The sequence below is a fragment of the Medicago truncatula genome, chromosome 4 (genome assembly GCF_003473485.1).
Source record: "Medicago truncatula cultivar Jemalong A17 chromosome 4, MtrunA17r5.0-ANR, whole genome shotgun sequence".
Lineage (NCBI taxonomy): Eukaryota > Viridiplantae > Streptophyta > Magnoliopsida > Fabales > Fabaceae > Medicago > Medicago truncatula.
In genome coordinates, this window is record NC_053045.1 from 5,812,463 (window position 1) to 5,829,598 (window position 17,136).

The 17,136-nt window shown below is 33.3% G+C and overlaps 3 protein-coding genes across 3 annotated transcripts; all 3 read left to right on the plus strand.

Annotated features, from left to right (window-relative positions):
* Positions 1 to 306: 306 nt before the first annotated feature.
* On the plus strand, positions 307 to 3,167 carry LOC25491473 (tubulin beta-1 chain). The gene is made up of 3 exons (XM_013599413.3): positions 307 to 797; positions 1,841 to 2,110; positions 2,232 to 3,167. Exons 1-3 carry the CDS (start codon positions 404 to 406, stop codon positions 2,915 to 2,917), a joined length of 1,350 nt encoding a protein of 449 aa, XP_013454867.1. The 5' UTR covers positions 307 to 403; the 3' UTR covers positions 2,918 to 3,167.
* A 4,748-nt stretch (positions 3,168 to 7,915) lies between these two features.
* Positions 7,916 to 11,971, plus strand: LOC25491474 (receptor-like protein 7). Its single transcript, XM_013599414.3, has one exon. The coding sequence runs from the start codon at positions 8,210 to 8,212 to the stop codon at positions 11,579 to 11,581; it is 3,372 nt and encodes a 1,123-aa protein (XP_013454868.1). The 5' UTR covers positions 7,916 to 8,209; the 3' UTR covers positions 11,582 to 11,971.
* Positions 11,972 to 12,833: 862 nt separating this feature from the next.
* On the plus strand, positions 12,834 to 14,013 carry LOC25491475 (UPF0098 protein CPn_0877/CP_0992/CPj0877/CpB0906). The gene is made up of 2 exons (XM_013599415.3): positions 12,834 to 13,413; positions 13,819 to 14,013. The coding sequence occupies exons 1-2, from the start codon at positions 12,979 to 12,981 to the stop codon at positions 13,891 to 13,893; spliced, it is 510 nt and encodes a 169-aa protein (XP_013454869.1). The 5' UTR covers positions 12,834 to 12,978; the 3' UTR covers positions 13,894 to 14,013.
* Positions 14,014 to 17,136: the final 3,123 nt, after the last annotated feature.

The following is a 17,136-nucleotide window of genomic DNA, read 5'->3' on the forward strand; positions in this document are numbered from 1 at the left end:
AACAACTTTTATTCTTATAAAACCCTAAAAAAAAAAAGTTCTCATTACCTAAAACAAAAAGTTGAGAAATAAACGAAAATGAAATGGAACATTATGTTAATATCTCATTTCATTAAAAAAAAAAAAAAAGACGATTTAAAATAATATTTTACCTCTCAAAATCCAAAACAAATAAATTTCAAATTTCAAATTCCCAAAATTCAATTTCCCATTTCTAAATAAAAACCCCCTAAAATATTCCAACCGTTGCACCAAAAAAAAAAAAAAAAAACCCATTTCCTCTATAAAAACCAAACCCTCTCTCACACTCGCACTCTCACCCTAGAAACGAAAACCCATTTTCATTTCAACCTTCTTCCCATTTTCATTTCTAGGTCATTTCATTTCAAAAACCCTTTTCAAAATGCGTCAAATTCTTCACATCCAAGGTGGCCAATGCGGTAACCAAATCGGAGCCAAATTCTGGGAAGTGGTTTGTGCTGAACATGGAATCGATCCAACCGGCCGCTACACCGGTGATTCAGATCTTCAACTTGAACGGATCGATGTGTATTACAATGAAGCAAGTGGTGGAAGATTTGTTCCGAGAGCGGTTCTTATGGATCTTGAACCGGGTACTATGGATAGTATCCGGTCTGGACCGTATGGTCAGATCTTTAGACCGGATAATTTTGTGTTTGGTCAGAGTGGTGCTGGGAATAACTGGGCTAAAGGGCATTATACTGAAGGCGCTGAGCTTATTGATTCTGTTCTTGATGTTGTTAGGAAAGAAGCTGAGAATTGTGATTGCTTGCAGGGTATGGTTTTTTATTTTATTTTATTTTATTTTTAATTTTAGGGTTCTGTTGATTTGGAAGTTTTGATGGATTTGTTTGTGTTTGTTTGAAGTTAGTGAAATGTTGATGTGTTTTTATAGTGTTTTGTGGGTTGTTTTTGTGATGGGTATGTGTTGATTTGATTTTTTAACTTGTTTTGAAATTTAGGGTTTCAATGTTTTAGAAGTATTGATGGATTTGATTTTGTTAGTGATTGTTTGAAGTGTTGAAGTGTATTTTTAGAGTTATGTGGGTTATTTTTGAAATGGTTATGTGGTCATTTAGGGATTTGCTGTTTTTTTTGGATTTATGGATTTGTTAGCGGTTGTTTGAAGTGATCAAGTTGTGGTTGAAGTGTTGGTGTGTTTTTCATAGAGATTTGTTGGTGATTTAGTGATTGGTTGTGTTGATGTGTTTTCTAACTTGTTTTGAAATTTAGGGTTGTGTTCGTTTTGAAGTGTTGATCGATTGTCAAGTGTGTGTTTGTTGAAATGAAGTTGTAGTTGAAGTGTTTTGTGAGTGATTTTTGTAATGGGTTGTGTTGATGTGTTTTCTGACTTGTTTTGAAATTTGGGGATTTGTTGATTCAATGTGGTGATGGATTAATTAGTGTTTGTTTGAACTAATGAAGTTGTAGTTGAAGTGTTGATGTGTTTTTATACAGTTGTGGGTGATTCTTGTATGGGTTCAATTAGCCCTTTGTTATTGCTTGCAGGGTTTGGTTTTATTTAACTTGTTTGAAATTCCGATAGATTTGTTAGGGTTTGTTTGGTTTTTCTTAGATGAAATGAAGTTGTAGTTGTAAGTTTCTGTGTGGTTATCTAGGGAGAGTTGCAAACACTTATGTCTTGTTGCTGTTAATATGTTTTTGATTTATTTTACTATCATGAACTGTTGATTGTTAACTTCCTTTGAAATTTGGTTTCAGGGATCATAATGTTCGTGTGCTTTTTTTATGTAAGAGGTTAATTTGATATTGTTGTGGCTGATTATGAAATTGGTTTGGTGTGTTGTTGTGTGTGCAGGATTTCAAGTATGCCACTCACTTGGTGGAGGAACTGGGTCTGGAATGGGAACTCTTCTGATTTCAAAGATCAGGGAAGAATACCCAGACAGGATGATGCTTACTTTCTCTGTTTTCCCTTCTCCTAAGGTTTCTGACACTGTGGTTGAACCCTACAATGCTACCCTCTCTGTTCACCAGCTTGTTGAAAATGCAGATGAGGTCATGGTTCTTGACAATGAAGCCTTGTATGACATTTGCTTCCGCATTCTGAAGCTCAGCAACCCAAGCTGTACGTTAGCTAGCTATTCCACACTTTCAATATTGACTCTTTTGTTTAAATAGTCATTGTTTATGCTTTTAAATTTATAGTGCTTGTTGAGTAATGTGTTTGGTTTTATGTGGTTGTGCAGTTGGTGATTTGAATCATCTGATATCAGCAACTATGTCTGGTGTCACCTGTTGTTTGAGGTTCCCTGGTCAGCTGAACTCTGATCTTAGGAAGCTTGCTGTGAATCTCATTCCATTCCCGCGTCTTCACTTTTTCATGGTGGGATTTGCTCCTTTGACTTCCCGTGGCTCCCAGCAGTACAGGACTCTAAGTGTCCCTGAGCTCACTCAACAAATGTGGGATGCCAAGAACATGATGTGTGCTGCTGACCCTAGGCATGGGCGATACCTCACTGCTTCAGCCATGTTTAGAGGCAAGATGAGCACCAAGGAGGTTGATGAACAAATGATGAATGTCCAGAACAAGAACTCATCCTACTTTGTTGAATGGATTCCAAACAATGTGAAGTCTACTGTCTGTGATATTCCCCCAACAGGGTTGAAAATGGCTTCAACATTCATTGGAAACTCCACATCCATTCAGGAAATGTTCCGTAGGGTGAGTGAGCAGTTCACTGCTATGTTCAGGAGAAAGGCTTTCTTGCATTGGTACACTGGTGAAGGCATGGACGAAATGGAATTCACTGAGGCTGAGAGCAACATGAATGATCTGGTTGCTGAGTATCAACAGTACCAAGATGCCACCGCTGATGAGGATGAGTATGGAGAAGAAGAAGGCGAAGAGGATTATGAGCAACAAGACATGTGATTTTGAATGATGGGTTGGATATTGTAAGGTGCTGCAACTTCATGTTGCTGTTTCAAACTAAAACTAGTTTCTTTATATTTCAGTTACTATGCTGTAAAATTGATTTTGGTTTTTTTGTTTTGATGTGACCTGTTGGTAGTGGAGAAAGACAGCTTAGAAAGCTTCTATAAGCATCACTTTTTGTTGTTGGAATATTTGATTCAAAATGATTGCCCATCGTAGAATTGTTATTAACTGTGGAGTTCTTTAAGTTTGAATGCTAAATTGATTTTCAGATACTTGTGACATGTTTTTCTCAATTCTTTCTTTCTTCTGTCTTTGATCTTTTCCTCCAAGGTTTGGCTAATTTTGGTTTTCAAACTTCTGAAAAGGTTACTATTAGGTGAGTGTAGTTTTCTTTAATGTTGTGTCCTAGTTCTTTAAATGGTTTGAGAATAGATTGGATGTGTTTCTACGAAGACTTTCCTTCTGTTGGTTTTGTCTTAATTATATCTATTGTATTGCTTCTCTCCCTTTATATTTAGAAGGGGACAAGATCCATTTTAGATGTTGACAGGGGTTGAGATTCTCTCTTGTGATCTGTTGCTATTTAAGGTTACATGTTACAACCATCCTTACCTTTGATGAAAGGGTTCTTTTCCCGTTTTCTAGGATATTCAACTAGCATCCTATGGGCTAACCTATGTATGCTACGTCTCTATTAGAATAGGTGTATGGTTTGTCTAGTCACTCTAATGTGTGGCTGTGCAATAGCTTGATGTAGAAAGAAACTATATTTGAAATGATATAGATGATTCAACACATACACGTTCAACATTTTATAAGCCATTCATAAATTGAGTATACATATTTACAAATAATTTATCTACTGCATTTGTTCATTCACAACTCGAGGCTGAAGTCAGTGAATGTTTTCATTATTAATTTGTTTTTAAAACAATATCTTATGAAGTGTAAATATTACGGGTCTTGTTAATTAGTGACCCCAATGTGTCCTCGTGAGCTTAACTCGATTGGTATGGAAAATGCATAGTATATGTAAGGTCTGAGGTTCAAATCCCGGCCACCACAACAAAAAAAATCAGTGACCCCAAGGTATTGATTAAGGAATCCATGAATATAAACGGTCAAAATTATCCAAATTCATCGTTAATTTACATCAACACAAATTCATTAAAATTCAACAATACTGACACAAATTTAGAAAACATTACACTATTACACGTTAATAAATATTTCACTTTTTGGGTTTTTGAAGGTGGAGGGAAAGAAAATGGTGCTTGGAGTTTGCACTAATGGGTTTTGTACGAAAACAGTAACACTGCGTCACTTAACATGCGCCGCGTGAGTTAAGTTGCGCATCGTTACTTAAGATGCGTAAGGGTAAATTTGGAACGGCTGCAGGGTGCGAGTAAAATGTGCAGGGTGGAGAGCAGGATTCTTCTTGTTTTGGATGCTTAACCAAATGCCTCTGGAGGCACTGTTTAACATTCCCCAAAGGTCCAAATATTATTTGAAAGAAAAATGAAAATACTTTCTTTTTTACGGTTATTTGAAAGTATGTCATCGTGAGCTTAACTCAGTTGGTAATAACAATATATAATATATGCAATATCTTGAGTTTAAATCCCGGAAATAAAAAAAATATATAAAATATTTGAAAGTATGCAAGTACTTCCTTTTTATAATTATTTGCAACTAGCTTTCTTTCTCTTTTTATATGTATTCTCAAAATTTCTATTTATTTGCAAATCATTAGCGGTATAGAGTAAATTGTGATTTTGGTCTCTGTTCTGGCATCCAGAATTACCCACATTACTTGTTACATAATCATCTATTATATTATTACTTTTTTCAAATTTTTTAAACATCAAATATAAATTGAGTTTCAAAATACTTGATCCAAAGATACCATTAGATTTTTAATTATTGACAGAATCACTAACACGTTATTAGGAAATTATTGAGTAGTTGTGCAATCCACCACCCTCTACCATGTGCAATGCAACCATAAGAAAAATAACCATTTGTAATTGTCTAATCAGAATAAAATAAGACAACTAAGGGAAACAACTTAGAATTTAGCTATAAATAAACGAGTCTTCGCAAGACATTTCTTTTTCAAAGCATGCTGTTATGACCATTTTTTCTTATATGCCAAAAATCCAAAATGATATAGATTTTGAATCTAATCCAATATATGAAAAAATAAAAAAGGTGGACCATACGAATATGGTATCTCTTAAAATCTGTACAGATTCAACAATGAAGACAAAACTAATAAATAAATTCACATGACTCCCATGTTGTTGCTGCTGAAATGTTTTCAGCTTTGTTCCATGATTATGATAAAGATATGTATACTTTATTTTGTCTAGCATACATTCATAGAAAGATTATTAGTAAATCTGATCAATCTTTCTAAGCTAAATAGCACTCTTACTGTGGAGTAACAATATTTTGGTGTCTCTAAATAAGGGTGACAATGGAAATACATTCTCTCTTCATTTTCGTGAACCATAACTTTTTTTTTTTATTTTTTTTTTATAATTATTTATGGGATCTATTTCGTAATTTATTTTGAGACATAAAGTTGAAGTTATTCCGTGCCTATAAATAGTAACATTGAAAGAAAGTTACAAAATAAATGATGTGTACACGCGAAATTTTTTATTGGACTGAATTCAAATCTAGGACATTTGGTTAAGTTGGAAAAAATTGCTTATTATCTCATTCAGATGCTCTTTGATACATGTGGCACCCTTATACTCCCTCTGATCACTAGTATAAGCAAAAACTCATTTTTTAGATTCATTCAATAAATGATGTATGTAGTTTATATATAGACCACATACATCAGTTATTGAATGAACCTAACAAGTCAATTTTTGCTTATAATAGTGATCGGAGGAAATAAATTATAAGCACTAAACATGGACTTCAGTGTGAATGCTATTAGATTCCCTATGCTGAATTTGATGCATGTAGTTATTAAAGGTCATTTGAGTGTGTTTACACCTAAGCATAATTCCCTATGCTATTAGATTCTCTCCCATCAATGGAATGTTAGGCGATGGTTATGACAACCGAACTAGGGATAGCCGATTTTTTCTCGAGTTTACTGACTAGTACGTGGGTCTTAAAGACATTAAGTTGAGCTAAAGCTCGATAGAACAAGACAATGCGACACTAAACTCACGCTCACTGTCTATAGTGCCACTAACCACAAAAAGTGACGAGTAATGAAACCCATTTTGAAGAAGGGCTACACAATATAGATTTTATAAACAAATCATGTCGTGAAGTGGAAAGTTGAGAGCCAAACATGGAACAACACATACCTCATGATGAGGGAAAACTCATGCACTACATGTGAGAGTTACTAAGCGAGCCTAGACGGGCCACTCGTTTCTTACAAATACCTACTTGTACAACGTATTATACAAAATCAATCAACACACAAGTTAATTTGGCTATTTTTTCCCTTTATCATTATGTCTTTATCTTTGTTACATACTCCCTCCGGCACAAAATGTAGGCACCCATAGCCTTTTTCACATTTCTTAAGAAAAATTGTCAGTGTAATTAATGTGTCTGTTTTGCGTGTTAATACTACGAAATTTTCATTTGTTTGTATGTGTATTAAATTTGATTTTTCATATTATTATATTAATTAGGGGTATGTTTAGGAGAAAAATAATAAATGCATCTAGTAATTTGAAAAGAGGTTTACATTTAGGGACAAAAATAAAATCAAATGGGTACTTAGATATAGTCATACAGGGACAGAGGGAGTACTCCCCCTGGTCACATTTATAAGCAACTTTTGCTTTTTCATATTCATTAAAACAACTGATGTATCAGGACTATATTATGATCAAGATACACCAGTTATTTAATGAATGTGAAAAAAGAAAAAGTTGTTTATAAATATGTCAGAAGAAAGTACATTTTTTTGTATAGTAACAAAAATCTAAAACGAACACTTCTTAAAACTACACTGAAGCGCAATTAAGGAAATCATATTTGAGGGTTAATTTTTTTTTTCTCAGCGTTAATCGCTTGAAGAAAGGGAGCCACAATTGAGGATATCAACCAATATCTCAGGTAATCTCTAACTCCATCAAAATTACCTAAAAAAAACTACATCGAAAAGTTAAGAAGACCGCTATGAACACTCTTTTTTTAACAACCTCTATCCGTTGTACATTTTTTTTGGACAAATACTCCGTCGTACATAAATCTCGGATCCATTTATAAAAAAAATGTTACAAAATGAGTGATGAACATAATGATACCCATCTAATTTAGTTGTGTATATGTACCACTTATCCAATCATTAAATGTCATGTCATATTTTTATTTATTTTAAAATAAATATAAATGTTAAACAAATTTTGTCTAGAGGTACATATATCCAACCAAACTCCAAGATACCTAAAAATTCACCAAAATAAATTACTTATTTCAATTTTTGAATTCAACATTAATTTTTTTCATTGTTCCTTTCAATTAATAATATTATTTAGACACTCCCAATTTAATATCTCCTATTTTTAAATTTATAGTAAAAGTAGTACATCAATGCATGATAAAAAATATTTTATTTAGAAGGGGAATACTAACGAACGCCTTTAGGATATTGTCTATAGTACTAAAAGTAGTAAACTTATATAAAAATTTGTGTAATTATTGCATTGATAAAATGAACAAGTTGCATTTTCAAAACAAAATTTCTTTTAAAAGAATTCTTAAACAATGTCATTAGGGTACTCGTTAGAAAACCCTCTTTATAACCATGATCAAACGTTATTCTAGTTTGTTCATCTATTAAGTCATGGAAGGGTTTGTGAATTGGTCAACTGAGTTAGTGATTTTGGGATGGACAGAGTAAGTGGAAGCCTACCAATAGCAGCAAAAATGCATTCTATCACAAGTAGTGGGGTCAATATTTTGTTTTGAATAATAGGCCAAAATTTCATTATCCCATTTAAGAAGCTACCAAAAAGTCAACAAATTAGAAAGGTCGACATAATACCGCGTAGAATGCAATAAAAATAATGGTTTTCATCAACTAAACATTGCTTAATTTTTCTTTCTTTTCTGAGAAAATATCATTGTAGAAAAATCAAGCTATGACTTTTTGAGTTATTACAATTATTATGATAAGACACAGTTTACTTTGAATGGTGCAACGTTTGATGTTTCTTGAGTCTGCAACTTCATGATATCAATATATGTTCCTTCAATTCTTCATCTATCTTGTGTGATTGTAATTAACAGTAAAGATCAATGAGAATTACATTGGTTTCATTTCTTTCTTTTATTCTCTTTTACTGCATATATATCAATATCCATATCTCTTTTGTCTCTGGAATATGTCTTGATGATCAACAATCATTGCTGCTTCAATTAAAGAACAATCTAAAATTCAATTCAAAAAGTTCTCACAAACTGAAGTTCTGGAATTCAAGCATTGATTGTTGTGATTGGAATGGTGTAGCTTGTGACAATAGGGGATTTGTTATTGGTCTTGATCTGAGTGAAGAATCAATCACTGGTGGATTTGATAATACAAGTAGTCTTTTTAGTCTTCAAAATCTTCAGAAATTGAACTTGGCTGCTAACAATTTCAGTTCTGCTATTCCACCAGGATTCAACAAGTTGGTGATGTTGAGTTATCTGAATTTGTCATATGCTAACTTTGTGGGGCAGATTCCTTTAGAGATTTCTCAGCTTACAAGGTTGGTAACTCTAGATATCTCTTCTCTTAGTTATTTAATAGGACAAGGGCTGAAACTTGAGAATCCAAATCTTCAAAGCCTTGTCCAAAATCTCACAAGTATTAGGCAGTTGTATCTGGATGGTGTAATTATATCAGCAAAAGGGCATGAATGGAGCAATGCTTTGTTGCCGTTACATGGTCTAGAAGAACTGACCATGTCTAACTGTAATTTAACAGGACCTCTTGAATCATCTCTGTCAAGACTAGAGAATCTATCGATCATTATTCTCGATGGAAACAATTTTTCTTCCCCAGTGCCTGAAACATTTTCCAATTTCAGAAATTTGACTACCCTTAGTCTTGAATCATGTGGATTGACTGGTAAGTTTCCGCAGAAAATCTTCCAACGGGGAACATTGTCATTTATTGACTTAACATTCAACACCAATCTCCACGGTTCATTTCCGGAATTTCCATCCAGTGGAGATCTCCAGACCTTAAGGGTAAGTATGACAAGCTTCTCTGGAGCATTTCCATATACCATTGGTAACATGAGGCACTTATCTGAATTGGATCTTTCTAATAGCAATTTTAATGGAATACTTCCCAATTCATTGTCAAACCTTATAGAACTTAGATACATAGATTTGTCATTTAACAGCTTCACAGGTCCAATACCATCATTTGGCATGGCAAAAAACCTTGCACACTTAGACCTTTCCCATAATCGCTTAAGTGGTGCCATTCCATCATCTTCCCATTTTGAAGGACTGCATAGTCTTGTCAGCATTAACTTGCGTGATAATTCCATCAATGGGAGCATTCCTTCATCCCTTTTTGCACTCACGTTGCTACAAGAGATTCAGCTTTCATCCAATCGGTTTAGTAAATTTGACGAATTCATAAATGTGTCTTCCTCTGTAATTAACACCCTTGATTTAAGTAGCAATAATCTATCAGGGTCTTTTCCAACATCTATCTTCCAGCTTCGTTCACTTTCTGTCCTCGATCTTTCCTTTAACAGGTTGAATGGATTGCTGCAGTTAGATGAGCTTTTGAAGCTAAGAAATTTAACTGCACTAGACCTTTCATACAACAACATATCAATCAATGTGAATGTTGAAAATGCTGATCATACTTCCTTTTCCAATATTAGTACTCTAATGTTGGCATCCTGCAACCTGAAAACTTTCCCTAGTTTCTTGAGAAACAAATCCAGATTGAACATTCTAGACCTTTCAAATAATCAAATTCATGGAACAGTGCCCAACTGGATATGGAAGCTACAAAATCTTCAAAACCTTAATGTTTCTCACAATATGCTCACTGATTTTGAAGGCCCTTTGCAAAACATCACTTCAAAGTTGATAGCCCTTGACCTTCATAATAACCAATTGAAAGGTCCAATTCCTGTTTTTCCTGAATTTGCTTCTTATTTGGATTACTCAATGAACAAATTTGATTCTGTTATCCCACAAGACATCAGTAACTACCTGGCTTTCACAACTTTTCTCTCGCTCTCAAATAATACTTTACAAGGCAGTATCCCTCATTCCCTCTGCAATGCTTCAAATCTTCAAGTGCTTGATATTTCCATTAATAGAATTTCTGGAGCAATTCCCTCATGTCTAATGAAAATGACTCAAACCCTTGTGGTATTAAATTTGAAGATGAACAATCTCATTGGTACTATTCCAGATGTGTTCCCACCTTCTTGTGTTCTAAGGACTCTTGATCTACAAAAGAATAACTTACATGGACAGATTCCAAAATCTCTTGTGAAATGCTCAGCATTAGAAGTGTTAGACCTTGCACAAAACAACATCATTGACATATTTCCATGTTTGTTGAAGAACATATCCACAATCCGTGTCATAGTCTTGCGCAAGAACAAATTCTATGGTCGCATCGGATGTCCAAAAACCCATGGAACTTGGCCCAGACTTCAGATAGTTGATCTAGCCTTTAACAACTTCAGTGGAAAACTACCCGGAAAATGCTTCACAACATGGGAGGCAATGAGGTCTGATGAAAATCAAGCTGATTGTAAGGTAAAACACGTCCAATTTGAGGTTCTCCAATTTGGCCAGATATATTATCACGATTCAGTGACAGTTACAAGCAAAGGTCAACAGATGGAGTACGTTAAAATTTTAACAGTCTTCACAGCCGTCGACCTCTCATCCAACCATTTTGAAGGCGAAATACCAAAACAGTTATTCGACTTTAAAGCACTCTATGTACTCAACTTGTCAAACAATGCACTTTCTGGCCAAATTCCATCTTCCATTGGAAATCTGAAGCAGCTTGAGTCCTTAGATCTATCAAACAACTCACTGGACGGAGAAATTCCCACACAGATTTCAACTCTTTCTTTCCTATCATTCTTGAACCTCTCTTTTAATCAACTTTCCGGAAAAATCCCAACAGGTACACAACTTCAATCATTTCCAGAAACTTCTTTCATTGGTAATGAAAAACTATATGGCCCTCCTTTGCCAACAAACAACAGCAACAATAAAATCCGACCGACAACAGAATCTGTCATGAAATTTGATTGGCAGTATGTATCCACTGGAATTGGTTTCGGAGTTGGAGCTGGAGTGGTTTTCGCACCAATGATGTTTTGGGAGAGAGGCAAGAAATGGAGCAATGGCATCATAGACAAAATTCTCATGGCAATTCTTCCATTATTTGGATTGGTTTATACTCCAGTTGATGATGATGAAGAAGATGACACAAAAGAGGACCCAAATATGACAGATGACAGTGAATACAATGAAGAGGAAGATTATTGGAGTTATCCAAGATTGTATTGTGTGTTTTGTTCCAAATTTGACAACAATAAGAAAAAGGTTATTCATGATCCAAATTGCACATGCTTCCACTCATCACCAGGTTCAAATTCAACAGATTATTCAGATTCATATTCTTATTAGTCACATACAAAAGATGAAAACTTGATTTTTTGTTTTTGCTTTTTTTTTTTTGCTTGTCATTATTCTTTTCCTCTGAATGCATACATGTATATGTATATGTATATTGTATATAAACACACAAAATCATTCCAATTGTGGCAATCTATGAAGCACTGACACACACATGATACGACAATAAAACATACATGTAGATACTGATAAAAAATTAAAAAATATATTTGATTTAGTATAACTACATGCGTCAGTGTCGTGTTGGCGGCCAACTTCAACATTAGTCGGACAAGGGTCGCGCCTTTAATCTGAAGTGTCAGTGCTACATAATGTACAGCCTTATGTTGTAAACTGTGATGATAAAAAAAGGTTAAATGTTCAGTCAGGATTTTCATCAAACATTTTGTAGGCATATCAATAATTGCGATTTGTGTTAAAATGGAAACCTCTTTATTGTGATACAAAAGATTATTGCGATTTGTTAAATATAAAACCTCTTTACTATGAAAATGCATGTGTTTGGTTTGGTTGGATTGCACGTTTAGTGGCAAAAACCTGGGTTTGCAGGTTAACTAAAACAAAGTTGTCGTGATTTCTAAAAGCTACATTTTTACAACTTTTGCAAAATAAGAAATCAATCAACAAAATAATAATAAATCAAAATGATTTTTTTTTAAAGCTATAGAACTAAAGTAAAACAATAAAGCAAAATATCTAACTTTTTTTTTTACTCAAACAAAATGTCTAATTAAAAATTCCAAAGGTTGAGAAATCAAAATTAAATTGAACCCTTCTTTTTCCCTTCAAATAAGATACCTCCGGTTACATTTATAAGTAAAAATATATTTTTTAGGTTCATTTAATATTTAATGTATTTGGTCAGATCAAATACATTAAATATTAAATAAACTTAAAAAATATATTTTTATTTATAAATGTGATCAAAAAATAAATAGATAACATCTCATTTTCACTTAAATAAATTTAAAAAGTATATTTTTACTTATAATGTGATTGGAAGAAGTAATTAGATAACATCTCATTTTCATGTTCGAGATTGTTTCTTTCTACTTTCCACTTGTTTTTTATAAGCAACGTTCCACTTTTTTTGTTACTACAAGATCCTTGAATTTCGTCAAGAGCTAGAACACTCAAAATCCTCGACGTGTAGCACCACGTGTTATGCTCCTAAGACATTGCTCTCACACATCAAATTCCTCACGATACACTTTGCCACATGTCACAAACCTACCATTTTTCCGAAAATTCCACACCCCATAAATCACCACTTTCAATTCTCACTTTTTCTTCCCATAATAACGCAAAATCACACACCACCATCGTCACAAAACACAAGAATAAGATCAAAGAAGCAAAGAAAAAACACCCTAAAGAAAAACAACAATATGGCTAGTGATGGAAGTGAAGTGTTCAAGTTGGTGTCACCAGCAATAGCAAACGAAGGAAAACTACCAAGACAATTCACTGATGAAGGACAAGGAGCAAAGAAAAACATATCACCACCATTAGAATGGTACAACCTACCAGAGGGGACAAAATCTCTTGCACTTGTTGTGGAGGATATTGATACACCCGATCCAGAAGGTCCAATTGTACCGTGGACATGCTGGGTCGTGGTGAATATTCCTCCGACAATTAAAGGATTGCCGGAGGGATTTTCCGGCAAAGAGGAGGAGATGGGTGGTGAATATGCTGGGATCAAAGAAGGGAACAATGATTTAAAACAACCTGGGTGGCGTGGTCCGAGGTTGCCTACACATGGTCATAGGTTGGAGTTTAAGCTCTATGCCTTGGATGATGAGCTTCATCTGGGTAATAAGGTATATAATTTTTTTTGTAAATTCTATGTTTTCTATATTTTGTTTGCTGAAATTGTTTTCTTCTATATAAAAAATAATATAAATATATGAAAAATAATACTACAAGAATATTTTCAGTATGTGTGTTTAAAAAATAAAAATGAAATTGGTTTCATATATGATATCATGTGACATGTTTGCTTCATATTATAGCTTCTAAATTAAACTTATTTGAATTGGTTCGGTGATGTTGATTTGAAATTTTGGAGTATACTGCTCTTTAAAATTTCAAGTTCAATTCTTTCTAATATCACTAATATCAATATTAAGATAGACTAATTTATCTTATTAAAAAATGGATATAAACCGGAGTATCTTATTAGAAAGTTTATTTTTACTCTCTTTCATTTGGTGAACTACTTGCAGGTGACTAAGGAGAAAACCTTGGAGGCCAAGGAAGGGCACGTGCTAGGAGAAGCGACTTTGATGGCTATATTCTAAATAATATTGTGATGTAAAAATTTGAACTATTACTAGTATACAATGTCTTTGAGTGATGTATCATTTGAATCCAATGAGAGATGATTTTATTTAATCCCATCACACTATACTTTTGTCTTATTTGCGGATTAATTGATTGAAACTTCACCTAAAGCTAATTATGTTTTTTTAGGCAAATAGTCATTTTTGTATTTGGATATCTAACAAGTAGTTATTTTGATTTTGCACCAAATTTGTCCATAACAATAAAACATTCTCTTAATGAAAGTGATTTTGTATTTTTGCATTAACATTGTCATTTTAACGTCAGTGACATCTTGACTTACAAAGTCCATAACATTATTTTAGAATAAGTAAACTATTTTTGTTTTTGAGTGTCTACGTTGTAATTTATATTGCTCCAATCATCAAGACTTCGAGGCTTACAAATTAAATTTATAAGGAATATTTATATTGTAAATTGTAAATTGCAAATTAAATTTTCTTTTCATGTTATTATGTTTACAAAGTAAATTTCTTGTTAATAATATTTTCTTTTAGTAAAGTAAAATTGCAAAACCATAATCATTTCTGGTAATTGACCTTGTTATGAAATTAATCTCCAGAGAATGAATTTTATCTATTTTTTTAATTATTAAATCTACACCTAAAAAGGAAAAAGGGATACAATCTTATAGAGAAAAGAGAATATTGACTTTGTGTTGAGATCTAACAATTAAGAAAAATGGAGAGAGTTCAACTTCAGAGAATCTATTCCCGTCGTCCTTCTGAAACATTTCACTAACAAATGGAGCACAAAATTTAAACCAACTAAATCTAACAAAATACAAATAGACAAGTTGAATAAGATGGATATGTAAACAACATTCAAATATCTTTTTAGTCCTCACATTTTGCGCGCATTTGAAGAATAGTTCCTATATTTCATTAAATATTTTTAAAATTCTCACATTTTATCTCCTTTATTCAAATTAGTCCATACTGTTAATTTTTTAACGGAATGTTGATGTGGCAGTTAGTGGGTCGTAAATATTTTAGGGTTAAATATGTTTTTGGTCCCTACATTTTGCATGACTTTGAAGAATAGTCCTTATTATTTTAGGCATTTTAAAAACATTTATTGAAATGTAAGAACTATTTTTCAAAGTCACGCAAAATGTAGGAAGCAAAAACATATTTAACTTTAAAATAATTAGGATTCACTAACTATCACTTCAGTGTTCTGTTAGAGAATTAACAACAAGACTAATTTTGATAACGGAGATAAAATGTGAGGATTTTCCAAGACTAATACCCATCAAAAACATATTACATGCCACTTTTTTTTTTTTTTTTTTCGGAGCACGTTTGAGTTTTTTCTAGACTCTAATTCTTCTGTCTGGACATAAATTTGATGCCATCAAACCACCACCAATTTGTATAATCACTTAATCGGTCAATTTGGAAAGCTATTTCATTAAAAGAATCACAACAATCATTTATTTTTCGCATAAACCATTCGTTTTCCCCCTTCTCACAACGGAGGAGTGACAAATTCAAACGACACCGTTAGGTAAATTTCACGTCTTTCACTTAATTTTTTTTTTATTTCGTTTCATGTTTAGAAGTTCTTCTGATTCTATTTTTTTACTGAATCTTAGCTACAAAAAAAATTACGTTTTTACTTTTCTGGAGCCTATTTTAAAAAGAGAGTCGAGCCTCCTATTTAAGAACGGCCCTGATAAATGTATGTCCCACCACTTTATGTGGGCTCCATTTTCAAAATGTAAGACCCACATTGATTTAAGCAAATTAAAAAGTAAGTATTAGAGAGAGTGTTCAAAAGAGAGTGTTGCTAAAACTACTCATCAACTAATTAATTGAAATTTTATCTCTTCCATATAATACATTTGCACTCAATTTTTGGTTTTAAATAAAAATGTAAACAAAACTATCATAACAATTTTACCAAAAATCTTGGTTTAAAAGTATTTGGTATTTAAATAATTGAAAATTTTAAAATGATAACTGGAAAACATAAATTAAACTTGATGGCTTATTGTACACAATAAATATTTCAGTGCAAAAGGAGAAATGATAAATAGACACACATTTTTTGACACAATATAGACATTATGGGCAATTTAGACTTTTCAACCTTAAAATATGGGCATTGTTGTAAATACTTCTCACCCCTCTTCTTCCTCTCTTCTCTATGTGTGTGTAGAATTCCCAATCCTCCTCTCTTCCTCTCTTCTTCTTCCTCAACACTTACCACTACCATCAACTTTCTTCTTTCCTTGTACCTTCTCTCTTGTCTTCCTCCACCATCCTCCTCACCTCCGTCCAACACCAACCACCATCTCTCTCAGATCTAGATATCAGCCGCCGACACCATCCTCTTCTCCCTCCATCGCCGGATATCCGTTCAGCCGCCGTCCATCATCGTCAGTTATGGACCTCCACTACCGGCGACATTCACACCACAACCTCCTGCTGTCTATCTTTCATTCGTTCTAGATCTCATATTCATCTGTATTTCTTTGATTCCATATGTGTTGCAGATCTGAGGAGAATGAGCGGCCGGCCACCGAGTTGCAGAGCCGGTGGCGGCGGTGGTACGAAAGAGAAAAGAGAAGGGTTGCAAGGAAATGAAAAATAAAAAATAATTAAAAAAAAGCAAGAAAAATGGAGTATAAATTAACAGTGTTAAAAGAAAGAAAATATAGTATAATTATACTATGGTGTCTGTATTGTGTCACAAAAAATGTGTTCAGTTATCATTTCTCACAAAAAGATACCATAGTAATTTGAATCTCACCTTATTTCTTTTTACGGATAAAATACGATTACTGTGTTTATATTTCACATGAGATTGTGTTTGTATTTGGAACACCACCGATGAAACCTACCCGGTTTTTATATTATAGAATAAAAAGAGAATAAGCACACTAACTAACAAGAGAGTTTTTTTTAACCAATCTTATTCTAATAACTCAATTTGTATTTTTTAGGCTTGATACATCGTTTGGTTCCTTAAATTTATTTTATGTTTTCAATTTGGCCCCTAACTATTAAACGTATCAAATTGGTCCTTTATCTTCTTTTCATCATTTAATTTAATATTTTATTCATTTTAACACCCAAAAAAAGGAGACCGTTGGATAAATGACGTCTATCAGATCTAAGTGTGAATCACCAACACCAGATTTATTTTACTTTTTTTCATCATCTTCCTCCATCTTCATCTTCATACAACCTTCA